Source organism: Loxodonta africana, chromosome 2 (assembly GCF_030014295.1).
Source record: "Loxodonta africana isolate mLoxAfr1 chromosome 2, mLoxAfr1.hap2, whole genome shotgun sequence".
NCBI classification, from domain to species: Eukaryota; Metazoa; Chordata; class Mammalia; order Proboscidea; family Elephantidae; genus Loxodonta; species Loxodonta africana.
In genome coordinates, this window is record NC_087343.1 from 172,392,337 (window position 1) to 172,414,934 (window position 22,598).

The window sequence follows — 22,598 nt, forward strand, 5'->3', positions numbered from 1 at the left end:
CTTAGGTGTTTTTTATTTTTTACAAAATCTAATTTTCCCAAGTCAATTTTAGGAGGTTTTTAAAGAGTTACAATTTTTTTTGTTTTTTAGTTAGTTTCGTCTGCAGTAAATTTTGCCGTCTGCTAATAAATTTTGCTCTCTGCCATTTTATTTCTCCCAAGATTTATTTTCCGATGATTATTTCTACCAATTAAATACAGTTGGAATTGGACAAACATCTGTTTGCATGTATTTGTTTCTTATGTAAACACTGAGAGGATTTTTAGCAATTTCATTTGCTATTCCAGGTTGCTTTGTTTTTCTGGTAGGGAAAGGAGGTAGCTGAAGACAATTATCTGCTTAGATTAGGTGTAACCTCATGACATTTTAGATTTGGTGGGGAGAAACTTAGCTATGATATTTCTCATCCCATCTCTCATTTTACAGTAGTGGCAATTGATGGTCAGAGAGGTTGTCTGATTTGCCTAAGGTCACAGACATAGGACTGGGCTTCTGGTCTCTTGACATTCAGGACACTTTGAGGGGAAAGAATGACCAAACTGAGCTCCGTTCTTGAGGGCATCTTCCAGGCAGGAGAAGCTGACTTTTTGTTACTATGGCAACTGAGTGCATTTGAGATTTTTTGACAAGTTTACCCCCTACCTGTGCTAGTAAGAAAAAGAGCCATTGAGCTGATCTTTATGGTGATTCAAAACACTTCAGATAGATCCTGTCACATGCTTTATAAGTTCCTGATTGATTGGGTAGAATTAAGTTATTGGGCACAGAACCAGCTAATGGAAACACATTGATGAAATCATTTTTTAGGGACATTAAATGGAACTTAAAATAAAGCTGAAATGGCTTTATGGATTTTTCACTCAAAGTGTTTATGAACATTTATTGCTAGTAAATTATATCGTGTCAAAAGAGGGAATCAGTCAGTATGGCTTTAATAGAAACCTTTTTGAAATAATAAAATTGAGAATAATTTATTACTCAAGAATGGAGAAAGGAAGGGATGGAGGAATTCATCCTGAAGGATGGTTGTCCACTCTGAAGCTTCTGGGAACGTGAAAAATGGTGTGAAAATCAGACCCATGATAAGGCTTGGAAAGAAACAGACTTTTTGAAAAGTGTTATCATCTAATTTCATTGTCCATGTGAATCGTTTTAGGAAAGGAGTGATTGAGAATTTAGCAAGTGTTGAGGGCATAAACATTGATGTTTGTTCACATTTCATAAAAAGATGCTCAAGAAGAGAATGACTTTAGTTAGTGAGGGAGATGGTCTAGAGCAGTTGTCAAGGATATTTGCTCCTCAACTGAAAGATAAGAGTTCAAATCCCAGCACTCCCTCTTAGCCGTGTGGCCATGGGAAAGTTGCTTAACATCTCTGAACTTCAGATTCCGCATTCATCAAATAGGTAATAGTAGTCCCTATCTCATCAAGGTGTTCTGAAGATCAAATTAAAAACTAAAGTATTCCCAGGTTTGATCTTATAGTAAGTGCTTTAAAAATGTTATTTTTAATGAGTCACAGAGGATCTGGAAAAGAGGAGGAAAGAATAGGGTTCATAAACACTTTATATTAGTAGTGTTATTGTAGTAACTATCAATCATTTATTCATTGTTCTGTGCCAGAGATCTCATTCACTCTCCCAAGAACCCTAGGAGGTGTAGCTACTATCAATGCCCCTTCTTTACAGAGAAGGAAACAACATCAGAGAGATCGAGTTTCTTGTCCAAGGTCACTCAGCTGGTGAGGAGCTTTGATACCTTCCCCTGGGAGGTCATATCCATGAGTCTGTCTTCCAGTATGTGACACATGGGCCCTGGTGGTCAAAGTCCAGCAGAAACAAGATTAAAGAGTATCTGGCTGGAAGGTGGGAGGTGGGGTAATATGAGTATCTTCCACTTCACTTCCATCCCATATCCAGAGCCTGTCAATCCACCCACCTCTTCCAGCTGTCAGAGCCCAACCTCTCTGGTTTCTGCTTGCTTTACGGTTAGCAGGTGCTATTTAGCAGGGATTAGAGTCTCTGGGTGGCACAAATTTTTAAGCATGCAGCTAAAGGTTGGTGGTTCAAACCTACCCAGAGGTGCCTTGGAAGAAAAGCCTAGCAATCTGCTTCTAAAAGTTCATGGTTTTGAAAATCCTATGTAGCACAGTTCTACTGTGCACACATGGAGCTGCCATGAGTCTGAATCAACTTTATAGCAACTGCTTTGGTTTTGTTTCTTAGGGAGCCATGTTGACCTGGCATTGAGAAAACGAGGCAGTAGGGCACAATGGCTGACAGTGGGCTCCAGAATGCAGTGCGTGGATGTGAATCTCAGCTCCCAATCATTGGCCACCTGACCCTGTGTACCACCTTCATTTAGCCCCAATCTTCTTGTCTATAGAATTGGCAGGTTCCTTTGGTCTGGGGAAGAGACCACATGCCTTTTGGTCTTATTTTACTTTAAGGATTTGTTTATCTTGAGCCCAAATAGCATTCTTTTTATTAGCATAGCTCTTATTTTATAGATAGAATAAAAAATGAATTTTTGGATTGTAATTTTGAACATCCATTAAAAATCTCATGCAACGTGTGAGGAGTTTTATAACAATAAATTAGTATTGCCATCAAAACAGCAGTACCAGTTGGAAATGAGTCAGGTAGAAGACTTATGAATTTAAGGTGGAGACTAGTTATATTCTACATATGACATCATCTCAGGTCACAGAGAGCTTAAAATCTAGTTGAAGAGCTGGTGGGATAAATGTTTGCAAGGTAAATAAAAATCTCAGATGGTGTGTGTTAGTGCTAAATGTGTGTTATAATCAGTTTACAAATATTGACTCCCTACTCTGTTAGTGAGGTATTGGTGGCTCAGTGGTAGAATTCTTACCTTCCATGCAGGAGACCTGGGTTCGATTCCCCACCAAGGCACTTCATACACAGCCACCGCCTATCTGTCAGTGGATGCTTACGTGTTGCTATGATGCTGAACAGGTTGCAGTGGAGTTTCCAGACTAAGATGGACCAGGAAGCAAGGCCTGTAAATCTACTTCGGAAAATCAGTCAGTGAAAACCCTATGGATTAGAACAGTCAAATCTGCAACTGATCTTGAGGATGGCATAGGACCAGGTAGTGTTTTGTTCTGTTGAGCACAGGTTTGCCATGAACCAGGGCCAAGTAGACAGCAACTAACAACAACAAATCTGTGGCAGGCACCGTAATAGGCAATGGGAATTTGATAGAGAACAAGACATACTCCCAGTCTTTGAGGCATGCAGAGCACAGAGGACAGCAAAATAGTATGCTGATAGCAGAAGTCTGAGGACCTGAGCTCACGTGTTCAAAGGAGACCACATTCTTTACATAGACATTTAGTGAGTGCCTCTTCCATGCTGGATGACTTCATTGCAACCCTGGAACTTCCTGGAAGTGACGTAGAAGAATGGCAGAGTGGAGAGCCTGCAGCTGCAGGAGAGAAATTCCTTCTGCAGCCTCCTACCACCAGACACAGGAAGTAAAGGGTTAGGTTACTTTTCATCATTATATCTGACAAATGGAGAAACAGGCTGAGCACAAAATTTGGATTGCATAAAGACGATAGTCTAGGATTTCAAGGCTCATTTTACAGGAGAAAATGTTATTCCTCATTTTTGGATAATTCACCTAAAAAAATTTAACAAATGTCCTACTATGTGCAAGTATTTTCCAAAGTCAAAAAGTTGTGAAATATGTGTTCTTTGCTTTCAAAAGCCTTATAAATTGATAGTAGGAGTGGTTATAACAAATAGGTGACAAACTACACTACATAGTGTTACCATACAGATCAGATTATAAAGGTTGTCCACAGGTGCACTAATTGTCAAATGGGTAAATTAGACAATTATTGGCTATGCTATTGAAAAGAGGCAGTGATTATTTCTATTGCAGTTTTCATGGAAATCTTGGTAGAAGAAAGGGGCAAGTCAAGCTAGGATTAAAGAGTGTGGACAATGTAAAAAAAATAACTGTCCTTCCCCTACTGAGATATATAATTGTTCCTTTTAATCATATTTTTAAAAGTAGAGTTCAATTGGCTAAGGACTAAGCAGCTCTAAGAATTTCAGAGGGAAGTCTCTTCTAATAACAGTAGTAACAGATGAGAGTTTTTCAATGACAGGCTCAAGGTGGCACAGAGAGGTGGGTAAGGGCTTGCTCTTGGATCTCAGACAGCCTGGGGCCACATCCTGATACATTACTCACTGCCATGTGATGTCAGCAAGGCTAGTTCGTCCACTAGGTAGCCCCCACAGTGTCTATGTCCTGGGTACTGGTTAAAAAAAGAAAAAAAGTTGCTGTCAGGTCGATTCCAACTCAGAGCGACCCCATGTGTGCAGAGTAGAACTGCTCCATAGGATTTTTAAAGCTGTGTGACCTTTGGGATGCAGACCGCCAGGCCTTTATGGCAGCCTGCTTCCATAAAAATTACAGCCTTGGAAACCTTATGGGGCTGTTCTACTCTGTCCTATAGGGTCACTAGGAATCAAAATCGACTTGACAGCGATGGGTTTGGTTTTTTTTTTACATTTGGAAGAAAGCCCTGGCTTTCTTAGAAAAGTCATCCATTAAAACCCTATGGAGCACAGTTCTATTCTGATACACATAAGGCCTCCATGAGTCAGAACTGGCTACAGCAACTGGTTAGATTGGTGGGTAGATTTTGATATGTTTGAAATGATGTGTTTTGTAGTGTTAAAAAGTAAGAGTGCCTATGGACCAAGAAAGATCTTAAATGACCCCATGCTTAATCTTTCTGTGCCTATTGTATCTGTCAGTTTTGTAGGGGTTGTTGCGAATAAATGAGCTAATACGTGTGAAGTTTGTATGATGGTGTCTAACATGTGGGGTCTCTCAGAATGTTAGCTTTAGGATCATAGTTACTAGTGTTCATCAGGAAGCCCTGATGGTGTAGTGGTTAAGAGTTTGGCTGCTAACAAAAACGTTGGCAGTTTCAATCCACCAGGTGCTCCTTGGAAACCCTATGGGGCAATTCTACTCTGTCCTGTAGGGTCGCTGTGAGTCAAAATCAACTCCACGGCAATAGGTTTGGGTTTTTTTGGTTGGTACTGTTCATCAAGACATTCCTTAAATGACCGTATAAGCAAAATCTATGAAAACCAGAACCTATGTAAGGCGGAAATCTGTCAGAGAAGGAAAACTCAAATATTTTCCCCTAATAGAGAGCAATAAAAAAGTGGTGAGACTGCACCCTGTCAAAGGCAGGCGACTTGTGAGACCCGGAAAAACAAGGCAGTCACACCTAGTTCGGGCTCTCACAGGTTTCACTGTGTAATGTTAAGATGAGGCATTATTTATGATTTTACTTGCAGTAGCCTGTTAACCCTTTGCCAGTGAGTCAGTTCCGATTCATAGCAACCCTGAAGGACAGAGTAGAACTGCCCCATAGGGTGTCCAAGGAGTGGCTGGTAGATTTGAACTACTGACCTTTTGATTGGCAGCTGACCTCTTAACCACTGTGCCACCAGGGCTCTTGCAGTAGTCTGTTACTCATATCAAAAAGATGAAATGTTTCTATAGTTTGCTGTGAAAGTAATCGATTCGTTTTCCTGGAATCATCACTATGCAAGGATAAATCGAGATTATGAATATGTGTCATCAGCAGGGAATTTCTAGACCTCATAACTATGCAAGAGGATTCTGGAAATTCACACATGGATGCAACATATCATCCTCCTCACAGCATGAAGGAGGTATACCAAATGTATAAACACCTCTCCTTTAAAGTACAGGATTCTGCTTCGGCTAAGTTTAACTGAAAAACTAACATCCTGTGTAATTGTGTGTGATAAACTGAGGCTTAAAAGATTTGGAAACACTTCAGAACGGACAAATCAGATAATAACAGTTTTTATGGCTGGAAAGCTTCAGCTGGTGTTGACAAATTGTAAAGATAAAAGCTTATAGCAAAGTCAAGAGCTCAGTGTCTAGATTGGGCCAAGGGATCAATGCTAATACTGAAAGTGTAAGAGCACTGAACTTCAGATGATTTCTGACAATGTTCTGTTTGGTTTAAGATAAGAGTGTTGCACTTCATTTACTGGAAAACTTTTGCTTAATTGTCCTTAGGTAAATACCTTGCATTGTTCTCTACCATCTAAACCCGTATTTAGATTTCATAGATGTTCCATGATTTGTGCCCTGCGTGGCATTGAGAGGGCTTTGGCAGCGGTTTTTCAAAACATTTCCAGTTGGGTGACTGTTAATAGTTTATGGGAGATAAGAGTCAGACCATGCCATTTCTCGGCACCATTTCTTTTTTTTTTTTGAATCTATAATGAATTCACCTGGTGGCCTCACTCTGATCTCAGCAAGAACGCTTTCAAAAGAAGTTCCTTGTTTCTTCAAAGGCCATTTGCATGAATTGATTCAATGCTTTTCTGTCAGGAAACCCTAAAGCCAGTGGCCAAATATGTGTGAACTGGGTTGTGAAAGAGATACACTACATTTAGCTCCAATCAGTGTGCTGATTGTGCCCTCAGGTGACATGTCCAACATCTCCAACTTGTGTTTGCTTTTTTCTTTGTTCTTACAGGTGCGGAGGGCACAGTGTTCCCTAAATCTATAGAAACACCTAATGTCAGGGCGGAGCCCTTCAAGGAACTAAGGTAAACTTTTGACTTTTGTTCGTTTTAATTGGTGGCTTTTCCTTTCTGTGTGCAACTGGCTGATGCTTCATTTTGAATATACAGCCTAAAAGTGTTACAATATGAATACATAGCCTGGGAGAGGTGTGGGGGTAAAAATAAGCTACTCCAAGAGAAAATTTCCTCTGACAATGTAAGAAGATTGAGAGTCTGGAGAAGAGAAGGACAGTCTTGTAACTGTGAGATAAAGAACTCATTGATTTGCAGTGGTTGTTTCCTTTAGTATCTTGTGGTATTGAAAACCTAACCAGTGGAAACAGGAGTGACATAGTGCTAGATCTACCTTCTGTGGACAGAGTTAGATCTTAAATATGATCGTTTGGTCCCTTCATCCTTTTGGAATTTTTTTTTTTTTTAAATTGCTTGCACTTTGTGGGAGAGTCTCTGACCGAGTGAAAGAGAATCAAGTGTGACTGATAGATTAACCCAGACCAGTGCCTCCATGAATGCCTCAGATTTGTCACTTAATGGTGCCACATGCTTCTCCGTACTGTCGACGGGTATTGATCTTGAATATTGAGTAAGTGCGTCATAAACGTGATGACTAAAGCCTTCTGGCCTCCGGTTTTAGAAGTGGATCGGTTTTACTTGGCCACGTTAGCGCTGCTGTGTCTTCCAGCCTTAGGAAATTGGAGTAGCCAAGGGAGGTCCTGGGACTTGTACCAGCAGGTGGAGATGAGTGAGCTGTTGGGTGAAGTGAAGTGCTCTGCTTGTGGAAGTTAGCACAAGGGAGGAGAAAGAGCATTGTACTCCAAGTCAGGCACCTACTGTAAACCCACTGTGTGCCCTAAACCCACTACACAAGCTAATCCTGGCGCCCTGCTGTCTGTAAATTTTAGATGAACAGAAGAGTTGCAAAATTCACATAGATTGTTCCTGTGTACCCTTCACCCAGCTTTCTCTAATGTTAACATGTCAGTGGTGTATTTACCAAAACTAAGAAATTAACTTTTAGTGCCATAATATTATACTTTACATAAGATTTGTTTCAAAGGATTGTTGTTTTTGTTAGCTGCCATGGAGCTGCTCCCTGGACTCATGGCAACCCCATGTATGACAGTATCACACTATTGCGATCCACAGGGTTTCTACTGGCTAATTTTTAGAAGTAGATCACCAGGCCTTTCTTCCTGGTCCATCTTAGTCTGGAAGCTCCACCGAAACCTGTTCGGCATTATAGCAACATGCAAGCCTTCACTGATAGGCGGCTGGTAGCATTGGCCAGGAATCGAATATGGAATATAGTCCCCTAAATGTTTTATAGATTAAATATATATATAGGGTCGCTATGAGTCGGAATCGACCCGACGGCAGGGCAGTGGGTTTCGGTTTTTCTTTTTTTTTTGGTATATGCACATATGCAAAAAAGTTTAACAAAAAAACTATTTGTTGAGACGTGAAGTGATGGATCTTTAAAATTCCTGCAGCAGTAAAAGTAGAATGTTTTAAATGTGGATTTTTTTTTTTTCTTTTGCATGTTCTATGTACAGATTTTGGTCTCCTTTTTAGTGGGAAAAAACTTGAGTTATATATGTAGACTGACTTTCCCAAAAAAAGAACTATTGCCATTGAGTCAATTCTGACTCCTGGAGACCCCATGTGTTACAGAGTAGAACTACTCTATAGGGTTTTCTTGCTGTAATCTTTATGGAATCAGATAGCCAGGCCTTTATTCCACAGTGCCACTGGGGGGGGGTTCGACCCACCAACCTTTAAGTTAGTAGTTGAGTGCAAACCGTTTGTTCCAAATAAATGAGCAAAATTAAAATATTCCCTTATGCAAACAATCAAAGGTGAGAAAATTGTATCTATTTTAGAGAGCTTTTACCTTAGGATAACTTTGGCCTCTAGTCTTCGTCATTTGTTGTCTTTAGTTTATTTTTTAATGAGAACCAAGTCGAGGCATTTCCTCTTGAAAGAGCTCAGCTAAAGAAGTGGTTAGCTTCTTGTCTATCACGGTTTTGGTTCACTGCTTTTCTTTCAGAGTTACCGTAGTTACTATATTTGTCCTCTTGCTTAAGATGTTTGTAAATAATCCAGGCTTGAGCTCAAAATCACAAAAGAGAGCTGCATCTCTGCAGACAAATATGGAGTCTTACAAAGGTCCCTGCCAAACATCCATCTTGGGCAGTGTTTATTGACTTTACCCCTCCAGGGTAGTTCTGAAATAACAACACGCTGTTTAGGTTCAAGACTATACTTAAAAGTACACAAGGCACTGTACAACCCCCTTGAAAAGAGAAAAACTAACTTTGAATAGAAATTGGATTTTAATAAATTCGCAATCTTGTAATGTGAATATATTAAGTGTTCTCTATTATTTTTTCCTCCCTTTTCTTCCTGGAGTCTATATAAAGACAAATGGAAAAATCCCTGATCTCAGCCTGTTCATGATCTGTGACAGGAAATAGGCCGTTCAGTTTTGCATCTGTATTTTCCGTAAGAACAGAGGCTGCCCTTGAATGCCTACCTTGCGATAAAGATTGCTTTCAACTGTAAAGTTTTCTTGTACAACCCTGCTCCTCCAACAACAGGAAACAGACTGTGAAACCTGATTTCCCAGACATATGCCATGGCTAATGTGAAAAAAAGGGAAGGTTATATAGGCTGCTATATGTATGTGGCTAAGTCAGTTCGCTTAAATATCACCAACTACCAAAGAGCAAGAAGCCAAAAATCTTTACGAAAAATCCTCCACAGCCTCACTCAGTTGAAGTGCTGATGTGCTCTCGCCTTACAGTTATGACGAAGACTGTTGTTGTTGCTGTTGCTGTTAGTTGCCATGGAGTCGGGTCTGGCTCATGGCTACCTCATGCATAACAGAACAAAGTGTTGCCTGTTCCTGCCATCGTGATGATCTATGGTATGTTTGAGTCCATTGTCATGGCCATTGTGTCAGTCCAAAGTTTCCTCATTTTCTTTAGCACTGTATTTTACCAAACATGTTCTTTTCTAGCACTTGGTCTTTCTTGAAGACATGTGTATACTGGACAGTACTCTATTGTGATCCATAAAGTTTTCATTGGCTGATTTTCAGAAGTAGATTTCTAGCCCTTTCTTCCTTGTGTGTCTTAATCTGGAAGCTCCACTGAAACCTGTCCACCATGTGTGACCCTGCTGGTATTTGAAACACCAGTGGCATCGCTTCCAGCATTGTAGCAACACACAAGCCACCACAGTATGACATACTGACAAATAGGTGGTAAATGATAAAGATACCCATTGCTGTCGAGTTGATTCTAACTCATACCGACCCTAAAGGACGGAGTAGAACTGTCCCATAGGATTTCCAAGGCTGTAACCTTTACAGAAGCAGACTGACACATCTTTTTCCCACAGAGCGGCTACTGGCTTCAAACTGCCAACTTTCGGTTGGCAGCTGAGTGTTTAATCACTGCACCACCAGGGCTCTTGGTGAGACAGAACCCCCACAATGCTGTATTCTTTACCTGGCTTCCTCCCCTTTGCTGGGCTCTGGCCACCTCAACTTTGCGTTTGAATTCTGCTTTTTCTTGGAGGTTACATGTAAACCCCACTGTGCCTGCGTAGTGTGATTAAGAATGTCGCTGACATAAAGTGTATGAACTTCCTACTTGTAAACTCCTTTAAAAGTAACCTGCCTGCCTGTCCATGATAAGCAGTCTTGGCAGCAGTAAGTACCGACTGACTCCACTTTCTTGTACAATGAAATAAAGGTGTCTTTTTTTTGTTTTCTCACCTCGGTCTCTCATTTATTGCCCAATATGAGTCACGCTGAGTAAGAACGTGGGGTTTCCACCAGGTAACTCTATGATAAAGGTAGCGACCTGATTATCCAACTCACAGAGCAGGAATTGTTTAACAAGTGTTTATTAGACACTTATTTTTTTTTTATTTATATATCCACACACAAACACACGTACGTGTGTGCATATATAAATTTGTGCCTATTTCTGTGTGTGTGTATAAGCCACTGCCGTAAATGTGAGTCCAACTCATAGTGACCATATATGACAAAGCAGAATTGTCCCATAGGGTTTCCAAGGAGCACCTGGTGGATTCGAACTGCAGACCTTTTGTTTGGCAGCCATAGATCTTAACCCACTACGCCACCAGGGTTTCCATGTGTATGTATATACATAGAGAGAAAGAGAGAGAAAAAACTGTATTGTGCTTCTTAGCTATGTGGACGTGATATATGAGACAATTCCATTGTGAGAAAAATCCTTAAATCTTCTCCCCTTTGAACATTTTCCTGCCATGCTCTGTAATTCTTTGTAGCTTTTCCACTTCACCCTACCACACACACACTTACACTCACTGTGTAATTATGACTCAGTTTTTGTTTATTTGTTTTTCATATATAGGATTCAGAATTATTTGGTAATATAATGAGAAATGAAAAAATATATCTAGTAAACCAAATTCTAGCAGAATGGAAGTAGCCCATCATGGTCACCTAAAATAAATAAATAAATAAATAAAAGGGCCTTACAAAATCAAAGGATCATGAAGCGATGCCCCTGCTAGTCAAGGACATGTATTTAAAGGTGTTCTGTCTGTGCCGGGTTTGAATCTGGACCTCAGTGCTTATCTGCTTTGTGAACTTGGGCAAGTCTCTTAAGCAATTCCAGCCCCAGTGCCTGGGACATAAAAAACTTAGTGAATATTAGTTCCTAAACTTTATCTATGGAGGGGGATGGGGAGCTCTCTTTAACTGGGGCCCAAGGCACTTCTTGAGTTTTAAATACCATTGACCAGTAAAAAAAATTTCCATTAAATCATGGTGATCAATAATATTTTTTCAATTAAGGGTACGAAAAAACTACTGTACTTCCATCTACAATTAACTACATTTTGTGTAAAAGAAAGGATACCTCAACTAACAGAGCAGACATACTTTAAAATAAAACACAGTCCCATTAATTGAATACATTTAACCATATAATATGTCATTTTGTTGCCTCTGTTTTCCCATTTTGCCAAAAATGCAAGTGATTGGATTAAATCTCACTTCATCATATGTTCTGTAGTGTTGAACTAGAAAACACAAAGGTCTGAAAGCCACAGACCAGGGCATAATGAGGCCAACTTCATTTTAAGGTTGTGTACCTTGGAAATCCCAAGACTGGTCTATTTTGCTCTTATGAGGAGCCTTGGTAGCACAGTGGATAAGTGTTTGGTTGCTAACCAAAAAGTCAGCAGTTCAAATCCACCAGCTGCTCCAGGGAGACCCTGTGGGGGCAGTTCTACTCTGTCCTATAGTGTCACTATGAGTTGGAATTGACTCAATGGCAAAGGATTTGTTTTTTGTTTTTTTTCAAGACCCCAAAAACCAAACCCATTGCTGTCAAGCTAATTCCGACGCATAACGACCCTAAAGGACAGAGTAGAACTGCCCCATAGAGTTTCCAAGGAGCACCTGGTGGATTTGAACTGCTGACCTTTTGGTTAGCAGCCGTAGCTCTTAACCACTACATCACCAAAATTTTCAAGACCAGTAGGCCATATACATGTCCTTTATCTCCCTCTCATTTCTTTCACTTCCTTCTGGTTTCCAACAAGCTATCATTCTTCTCTCTCTCTCTCTCTTTTTTTTTTAATCATTATCTGTACTATCTACATTCAAGAGCAAGTTTCACATTTTCTTCTGACATCTATTTTGGTTTTTTCCTTCTTTCTCATCTTTTTAATGACCTTTTGCTTTCTTCATGTATGATCTCCTTGATATCATCCCATGACTCTGATCTTTGGTCGTTAGTGTTCAATGCCTCAAATCTATTCATGAGAGGGTCTCTAAATTCAGGTGGGATATACTCAAAGTCATACTTTGGCTCTTGTGGACTTGTTTTAATTTTCTTCAGTTTGAACTTGCATATGAGCAATTGATGGTCAGTTATCCCCTGGCCTTGCCCTGACTGATGATATTGAGCTTCTCCATCTTCTCTTTCCACAGATGTAGTAGATTTGATTCCTGTGTATTCTATCCAGCAAGGTCCACAGATATAGTCACCTTTTACGTTGTGGAAAAAAAAGGCATTTCCACTGAATAGGTCATTGGTCTTATAAAATTCTGTCATGTGATCTCTGGCATCGTTTCTATTACCAAGGCCATATTTTCCAACTACTGATCCTTCTTTGCTTCCAACTTTCGCCTTCCAATCACTAGTAATTGTCAATGCATCTTGATTACATCTTTGATCAATTTCAGACTGCAGAAGTTGGTAAAAATCTTCAGTTTTTTTCATCTTGGCATTAGTGGTTAGTAAGTAAATTTGAATAGTAGTAGTATTAACTGGTCTTCCTTATAGATATGTATGGATATTATCCTATCACTAAAAATGTACTTCCAGATAGATTTTGAAATTGTTTTTTTGACGATGAATGTGACACCATCCTTCTTTGATTTGTCATTCGCAGCATAGTAGACCATATTGTCTGATTCAAAATGGCCAATATCAGTCCATTTCAGCTTACTAATACCTAGGATATCAGTCTTCAAGTGTTCCATTTCATCTTGGACAGCTTCCAGTTTTCCTAGGTTCATACTTTATACATTCCATGTTCCAATTATTAATGGATATTTGTAGCTGTTTCTTCTCATCTTGAGTCATGCCACATCAGCAAGTGAAGGTCCCAAAAGCTTTCCCCCATCCATGTTATTAAGATTGACTCTACTTTAAGGAGGCAGCTCACCTCTTCCCTGGTTCTATTTTGAGTTCCTTCCAACCTGGGTTCATCTTCTAGCACTATATCAGACAGTGCTCCACTGCAATTCGTAAGGTTCTCACTGGCCAATTTTTTTAGAAATAGATTGCCATGTTCTTCTTCCTAGCCTGTCTTAGCCTGGAAGCTCCACTGAAGCCTGTCCACCATGGGTGACGCTGCTGGTATTTGAAATACTGGTGGCAGAGATTCCAGCACCACAGCAACACATACGTCACCACAATATGGCAGATGAGTGGTGGAAATGATATTAGACTATCTATAAAAGCCAAATCCATCAGTGACGTACCATGAGGCACCCAGTTGTTCCCGTAATGGTCAGTCATCTGAACTGGAGAGGAGCAATAAGACATAAAGGAGCCCCGGTGGCACAGTGGTTAAATGCCCAGCTGCTAACTGATAGTTTGATGGTTTGAATCTGCCAGCTAGTCTGTGAGAGAAAACTAGCAGTCTGCTTCCGTAAAGATTACAGCCTAGGAAACTCTATGGGGCAGTTCTCCTCTGTCCTGTAGGGTCATTATAAGTCAGAATTGACTTGATGGCAACGGGTTAATAGGACATCATTATTTTCACCACCACCCCCCAAAAAATGGCTTTTATTTACAAATTAAAATTATATCCTGTGTATTACTTTTTTAAATATAAGGGTTTAAAGTTAGAAAAAAAAAAAAAAAAGAAAAACATTGAAAGGTAAAACCATAATGGAGTGTGTAAAATTGCACTTTTATCCATATTGACAGGACAGGCATGGCAACATAAAATAAGTGCTAACTTCCCTGTCTTTGAGAACAGAATGGCCGTGTGTGTTTATTTGCTGAAACTCCTGAGACTGGGCTCCTTTCTGCCTCAAAACAGAGCACGGTGACTTTATTGTTGTTTTTATCTTGATTAAAATGTCAGTAAAAAAAAAAAAAAAGCTGCCATTTATTATGTAAAGTGTGTGGGGTATATTGTTCTATTATACTTGAAAAACATACAGGTGCCTCTGAATCTCCCTTTTTTTCCTCCTGGGTAGGATGGCCCTGCTGGGTGTATAGACAGAAAATCTTGCTTAATTACACCCTTCATGATCCTGGCTTGAAGCCAGCCTTGTTTTATTCCAATTATAACCTTTTCAAAACAAAGAGTAATGGGAGTTTGGAGGAACAAGTTGACATCTTTTTTTTTTTAACCTGGAACAAGTTGAGGGAAACAAGAAAGAGATTATAAAAAAAAGGAAAAAAGAAAATCAGCTGATGGATATCATTTTTTTTTCTTTGATGTAGAATTTTCCATGGTTTGTTAGAATACGATAAAAATGAGAGTGAAACACAGGTCTTGGAGAGAACTAGATAACCTTGCCTGATTTTCTAGTCATGGACTGTGTGCCAAGTTGAGCCAAATGTCACTTCCTTGTTTGAGAATAAAGTTTGAAAACACACACAACCTTAAGGTGGCCCTGCCTCAACCTCTCATCTCCCACCATCCTCGCCCCTCCATTTCAATCTTTTCATTTTTTTAATTTCTCCTTTCACTGCCTCCTCTTTATTTTCCATCCTTCTTTCAAACTTTTAATTCCTGGTCTCATATTTTAATGTCCAAGAGGCCTTCTTTGTTCTATGATAGTTTCCGTATCTAGCATTCATATTAATTTTATAGACGCACGATCTTCTCTTACCCCTTTGATTATATTAATGATTGTTGTTGTTAGTTGCCACCGAGATGGCTCTAGCTCATGACAACTATATAATAGAACCAAATACTGCCAGGCCCTGCACCATCTTGATAGTTGCTGGTATGTTTGAATCCCTTGTTTTGGCCATTGTGTCAATCCATTTCATTGAGGGTTTCCTTCTTTTTCACTGACCTTCTACTTTACCAACCATGATGTCCTTTTCTAGGGATTGGTCTTTCCCAATGATGTGTCTGAAGTGAATGAGCTGAAGTCTTGGCATCATTGCTTAAGGAACATTCTGGTTGTGTTTCTTCTAAGGGTAATTTGTTCATTCTTCAACTCTCAGCTTAAACATCCCTTCCTAAAGAAAGCCTTTTTGACATGCTCCAGCTTGGTGCGGTACCCCTGTTACAAAATACTTAGCGTCCTACACTCCTCTTTTATTTTTTGACTTACTGACAGAGATGCCCTCCACATTTTGCCCTTGCTTACAATGTTCAGGTTAGGTGGGTCATTACAAATCCATTCTGCTCAAAGTGGGTGCTCAGCCAGCAAAAAGATCAGGAACTCCTTCCTCCACATTCACGAAGGAAAGCTATCAGTCTTCTGTAGTCCCAGATTTTGTCCAAGCTTTTATTAACCCCATGCCTTTCTTTTTTCGATCCATAAGAAGTCACTTCCAAAAGAGAAAAATCCATTCCTCTTGCTTTTATAAGCAGTTTCATATTTTTTAATTCCTTTTTCATGCACGGGTTGTACAATAGTCACATTCCAGCAGAATTACCTTGAAGCTGGTAGGCTACCGCTCCTATTCGGCTCCTGTTCTTGCTCTCCACCATGGTTGTAGAAATTCATAGAGGAACACCAAGTACCCTTTCACCAGTTGCACATTTGATCACTGCATCCTCTTCACAAAGGAAGATGAGCTTCCAATTCTTGGGGATTTTTGTCACAAATACAACCTGACTCATTAATGATAATTTTCTTTCCTGGAGCGTGAGCTTAGACACACTCACGCCAGAAAGACAAAGCACAGAAGAATTTGAACCTTTTGACAATCCAAGTGCCATACCTCTAGCCTAGAATAGAAAATAGATGCTAATAAATTCAGGGTCTTAAAACTGTAAATTACAGTCATTTCATACTTTGTGGCAGCTTCATGCTGAAGAAATAGCTTGAAACTTAATTACGCTGCTTGTCCCTTCTTTATGTGCAGATGACATTCCTCAGATAGACTTTTGCAGCTGACGCCTGAGGAAAGGAGTAGAGAAACTAATTAGTTAATCATGATAGAGACTATTGACTGCGCACTGATGAAAAGAAAATGTTGACAACAATCCTAACATGATGCATCTGTCTGTTAGTTTAGAGATCTCCCTGTGATCCTCTTGGAAAGCTCTTAGGAAAATGATGAAAATGCCCTTCAGGCTTTGAATGCAGACAGATATAGGCAATACACGTAATGAATGGGATTCAAATGGAGAGCAGGAGGCATTGGGCTTCTGATTACCCACCCCCAAAAGTGACTGGCCTGCGCTTTGAGGACCATTTGTGAGACAACAACAATAATGGATTGGATACATCCCACTCTTGAGAAGCTATTACAAAACGTTCAGTACTTCAATGGCTCATTCTAAAGCTAGAAGTCAGGTTTTAGAGTATGATGTATGGAAGGCTCTATCTCCTATCACATAATGACCTCCTAGCTTGAGCCACGTAGTAATTAACGTAAGTGAACTGGTAAAGGCACAGTACCCCTCTTTGTACAAGGTATGGTAGTTTTACAAGAGAAATTTGCTCTTTATTCTGATGATCTAGAATGGCTAAGGAGTGAAGGAGGCAGAGCCAAAAGAGAAACAGTTTAATTTTAGAAAGCAGTTTCTAATGTCTGAACTGGTAGTATTTTCCTTGACAGTTTGAAGTTCCCCTCACTAAATGATTCAAGGCAGGGCTGACCTTTCACATCAGGACTATTAAAGAGGTGTGTCAAGCATCAGAGGGAGGGAAGATTTTAGCTAAGTGACCTTTCAGATCTGCTTTAAGATGAAGATTTTAAGAGTCAGTCTTCAAAGTGTTGCTCACAGATACACGATTCTACCAGGGACCTCTCATTAAGTTAAATTCCTTAAAAAACTGTATTCATTGGGCAGTTAAGGGCAGAATTTGTGAGCGGCATCGATTCCTTTTTTATTTCTTGCATTTCTTCCCGTTGTTCTGTAAGAACGAAACACATTCTTACAGTGCTTTGTAAATTTCACAGCATTTTTCCAAATACTCCGTTAGAAACTCTCTGTAGTAGCGTAGGAGGGACTGACTTCATTCCCATTGTACAGATGCAAAGACTGATGAGTTAATATGAAACACCTCCCTGTTTGGAATAATGAATGGACCCTCTCCTTTCTGGCATCTCAGTAAGATTTTAAAACATTGGTCTGTAGGGCAGAAGCTCTGTGCACTAGCAGCAGCATAGAGTAATGGTATGATCAGAGATCTGGAGCCAGATTACTGAAAACTGAGTCTTAGTGCCTCCACTTGCTAGGGTGTGACTCTGGGTGACGTCTAAAACCCCTGTCTCAATTCCCTCACTTGTGAAAAGGGGATAAGAACGTCACCAATCTTACAAGAACTTCGTGAGAATTAAATGATGTGATTTCTATCAACTACTTCAAACATAACCTAGAAGTTAAAGTTTAATAAATATTAATTTCAGAGTCTTTGTTGTTGAAGCAACAGATTGTTACTTTTTTTGAGAATGGCCTAGGAATCTGTCCAAGTGTCTGAGTAGTTTGTCTTACAGGTAACAACAACAGATTAGTAGCCAATTTTGCGAACGTCAGTATAATCAAGATAGCAATAAACCAAGTGTTAGTTGTTTAATTTGCCAGGTTGGTCACAATATTAGAAGTGAACTTTAACCTCACTTTTGGAATTTCCTTGTAGCAAAGATACTTTCCACTGACATTAGGGGATAACGGAGGCTCAACATTTCCTAAGGAGAGGTAAAAAGAGAAATTAAACCCCCTACCAAAAAAAAAAAAAAAAAACAGGCAGGATGGAGTGGTAAGCATTGTGCTTGTGAATGAAAAGACTGGTTTTTAAAGCACTCACATCACAAAGGGCTTTTGAACTTTTTCTGAATCTAATAGTAGTATGGTGAGGGATGGGGTGCAAACGTTGTTTAAAAATGGACAAGGTACCTTGTTGGCGCAAACAGTTCTTGCTTGGCTACTAACTGAAAAATTGGTGGTTCTAATCCACCTCGAGCTGCCTCCTCAGACGAAAGACCTGGAAATCTGCTTCCAAAAAATCAGCCATTGAAAACCATACAGAGCACAGTTCTACTCTAACACACATGGGTTCACCATGAGTTAGAGTCAACTCAATGGCAGCTGATATACATGAAAAAACAAACAAAACAAGAAAAATGAAATGGAGAACAACAGAATTTATTGGCCAGAATATTTTAAAATCCACTAGCACAAACACTGTGATGACCAAAGTACTCTCTTTGCTGGCTTCTTCAGCCATTTGTAGGAGGGATATGGGAGCTTAAATTGGCCTCCCTGGAGACCAGGCCAAGCAGAAAACTTCAGAAACATGATGTCTTGTCTGGGTACATTTTATTCCTGGTGCAGAGTGCCACCAGGAATCAATAGGTCTCTCATCACCACAGCATGAAAATGAAGTTATGTATTAAACTCTAATGAGATTTTTAAAATTTTTCAAATAGAATATTTTGTATCATCATAGAGAGTGCCCATTTATTTTATGTACGTTCATAAAGTTTTTGATCCTCCATTAAATTGCACCTGTATGAGTTATGTTGCTTTCTTCCCAGACAAGACCATTAAAAAAAAAATGTTGCCATCGAATTGATTCCAATTCATAGCGACGCTAGAGGACAGAGTGGAACTGCCGCATGGGGTTTCCAAGGAGCGGCTGGTGGATTTGAACTGCCAACCTTTTAGTTAGTAGCCGAACTCCTAATCATTGTGTCACCAGGGCTCCAGACCATAATAGGGGCTTATTTTTCTCATGGCTTGGATGGATTTTTATCTCATAAACACAGGTTGCTTCCATTGGACCCTTGCTTCCTACCTGCAACTTATTGCTGGGCCAGGTTAACCAGCAAGATATAGTGGCTGCTGTGATTTTTTTAGGAAAATTAAATCTTTTTGGTAGTAATAGGTAGGTAGGCATCCCTATAGCCAATAAAAGCCAGCTCCAGCTGTGTTTTTCAGAGGACTAGTGTCATTCGACCAGACACTACTAATGAGGCCTATTGAATGAATAGCACACAGGTCAAAATGCCGTTTCCATGGACTCTCTGGGGGCAGGACTTAAAACAGGAATGAAGGGTTTCAGCCTGGAGGGTGGCAGGACCTCGAGGCAAGCTAAGCAATGCCAACCCTTTTCCCTTTTGATCACCAATACACTATACCCTGTTTGAAAAGCTTGGTGAGACCTGTAGACACAACCAATGAAGTAGCACAATGGGAAGCAGCCTTGGAGTGCCATTTCACAAGATGCATCCATCCAAAAGGCCTTGGAATGTTGCTTGAATTTGTACATTTCAGCTGACTAAAATTCTAGCTGGACCCAGCAGGCTAGACATATAAATATAACCCAAATGAATTCATTCCTTCCACAAATATTTAAGTGCTTGATACGTGTATGGCATATATGCTTAGGATATAATGATGAACAAGACAGCTGTGGTCCTTGCACTGGTGGATTTTATGTTCTATCAGGGGAGGCCTTGAATACCCAGCAAAGTGATCAGTGTTTATTAAACATACTCCCATACCTAGTACCAACTTAGTTCCTTTATGTACCTTATCTTATTTAATCCTTACATCAGGAGAGCCCCCTCTTAGAGAAAGCACTATAGCCGTCTCCATTTTACAGATGAGGAACCAGACTCATAGAGGGTAACAGACTTGCCCAAGGGAAGTGAAGGAACCAAAGAAAAAAAAACTCACATTTACCTGACTAGCTTTTACTCTTCCTGCTAAACCACCCCACCGTGCAAAAGGGATCAGCTCTCAAGAGGACCTATGGAATGTCAGTACCTGTATTTCTTTTTTATGCCTTCTACTGCATTTATTTAGAAAGGCTTCCAGACTGTCTGATCAGAAGAAGTAACTTGAGCATATAACAAGAAAAGTCCTTGGTAGAATTCTCTGGCCATTGCCTCATACTCGTATTCTGCCACAGGGGAAATATCTGTTACTACAAACATCATGGGAAAAATTCATGAAAACACATAGTAACAAAATTTACTTTGCAGCCATAGTCTACTAACCCTTGGGCCTCATCTTAAAATGGAGATTTGTTAGCACTAACCAGAAAGAGTAGAACATTGGGCTTTGTGGCCTTTTGCATCATGTAATTATTATTCATTTTTCATTTGTTCCTTGTTCATCTCCCATACTGGGCTGTAATCTCTAAGCCAGTGATTCTCAACTTGGCTTCTTATTACAATCATTTGATGAGCTTTAAAAAATACTCTGATTCCACCCCATCGGGAGCAAGGAAGAATGAAGAAAACTAAAGGCACAGAGATAAGGTTTGTCCACAGAACTAATGAACCGCAACTACCACAGCCTCCATCAGACTGAGTCCAGTACAACTAGATGGTATCCAGCTACCACCACTGACTGCTGTGACAAGGATTACAATAGAGGGCCCTGGACAGTGCTGGAGAAAAACGTAGAACAAAATTCTAACTCACAAAAAAAGACCAGACTTACTAGCCTGACAGAGACTGGAGAAACCCTGAGAGTATGGCCCTGGGACACACTTTTAGCTCAGTAATGAAGTCACTCCTGAGGTTCACCCTTCATCCAAAGATCAGACAGGCCTGTAAAACAAAAATGAGACTAAAGGGGCGCACCAGCCCAGGGGAAAGGAGAGAAGGCAAGAGGGAATAGTAAAGCTGGTAATGAGGAACCCAAGTTTGAGAAAGGAGAGTGTTGACATGTTGTGGGGTTGGTAACCAATGTCATAAAACAATATGTACTAACCATTTAATAAGAAGCTACTTTGTTCTGTAAACATCTAAAGTACAATTAAAAAATAAATAACAGAAGAAAAAAAAAATACTGTGATTCCTAGTCTTCCTCCCAGAACAATTAAATCAGAATCTCTAGTTCTGTGACCTAGACATTGGTATTGTTTAGAGTGCCCCAGGTGATTTCATTGTGTGGTCAATGCTAGGAACCAGGGTCCTAGGGGGACAGGTACTGTGTCAGAGGCCCTCACCACTATATATACACTGTGTCTCATAAACTAGGTAGCAATGCCTAGGACATGAGTGGACAGTCAGTAAATATTGAGTAACTAGGTGGGTGGAGAGATGGAAGGATGGTTGAGTGAGTGAGTGGATGAAGAAACCAATGATTGTAACAGTTATTGGAGTTAAGTTCTTAGAATAACTATTGGATAATAATTTACAGTTGACATTATAATTGTTCAGTTTCTGCATACTACTGTGCCAAAAAAAAAATCATTAGAAATTTGAGATAAGTATATGCAAAAGTAAACAGCAAACTGCAGGGTGCTGCCATAGTCTAGAAGTGGAATTCACTTTGCCTTCTTTAATACCGCATTAATCTCCAGTCTCGGCACACTCCCATCTCGACAGTTAAGGCAGCGCTCACATCAAAAGTAATGGTTTGTTATTATTTCTTCGGTGAATCGTGTTTGTCTGAAGGATGCAAAGATAACAAAGAGGAAATCATAGTTTCCGTGCAGTGATATGATTGCTTGTAGACTGAGCAATAAAAGGGAAGTCTACAGGAATGATTGAGAATTCCTTCTCTGTCCTCCAAATGCAGAAAACAGAGAGAGTCCTTTATGCCCTACTCACATTTTAACTGGGGATGGGAGAAAGACACTGAAGCATCTCCCACACCTGGGCAACCCACAATTTCCTTGTTAAAGCATTTATTACACCCCTGGATAATTCTGTGAAATGCCAGTGCCGTGTTGGGCATGCCTTTTTTTCTATTTCTTACAAGTCCAAACAAATCTGTGTATATAGTAGGGAGCAGTGAAGAAAGCAGTGTTTGCACGCATTTCTGTTGATACACCTAGTAGTGCTTGGTCAGTATGCTACCTGGCTGTCAGCTGAGATTATCATGTGCCCTAATGTACCTAAAAGTGATTGATGCAAACCCCCTTTGACAGATTCTTGAAAACGTAATGCCTTCCCTAAGGACCTCCTTCTGGTTTCAGATTCTCTCTGATTGTGAACTTCTGTTCTGCTGAATGTATTCAATTTAAAACCAAGCACCACCAGCAGCTCATATATTACCTTTATGGGAATTAGAAAAAGATACCCTTTCCTCAGGTCACTTTACACTGAACTTTCAGAAAGTTGTCATAACATTGTGATTTTGTTAAAATAAGACACCTATTGCCACATACTCAACGGCAGCAGGGTTTATTGCCATATACTGGAAAGTTACCATAATAAATGCACAAATCTATGTTGCCTAGGATATTAATTGCTCCCACACACATAAACACACATGCCACCCTTGAGCAGTG

At 39.9% G+C, this 22,598-nt stretch overlaps 1 protein-coding gene across 1 annotated transcript in view; it reads left to right on the forward strand.

The window, feature by feature from the left end:
* Positions 1-22,598, forward strand: part of SGCD (sarcoglycan delta) — a 500,195-nt gene that overhangs the window by 362,528 nt on the left and 115,069 nt on the right. Inside the window, exon 6 of the mRNA XM_003404624.4 lies at positions 6,574-6,646. Within this exon, the coding sequence (XP_003404672.1) occupies positions 6,574-6,646 (73 nt within the window). The remainder of the gene's footprint in view (positions 1-6,573; positions 6,647-22,598) is intronic.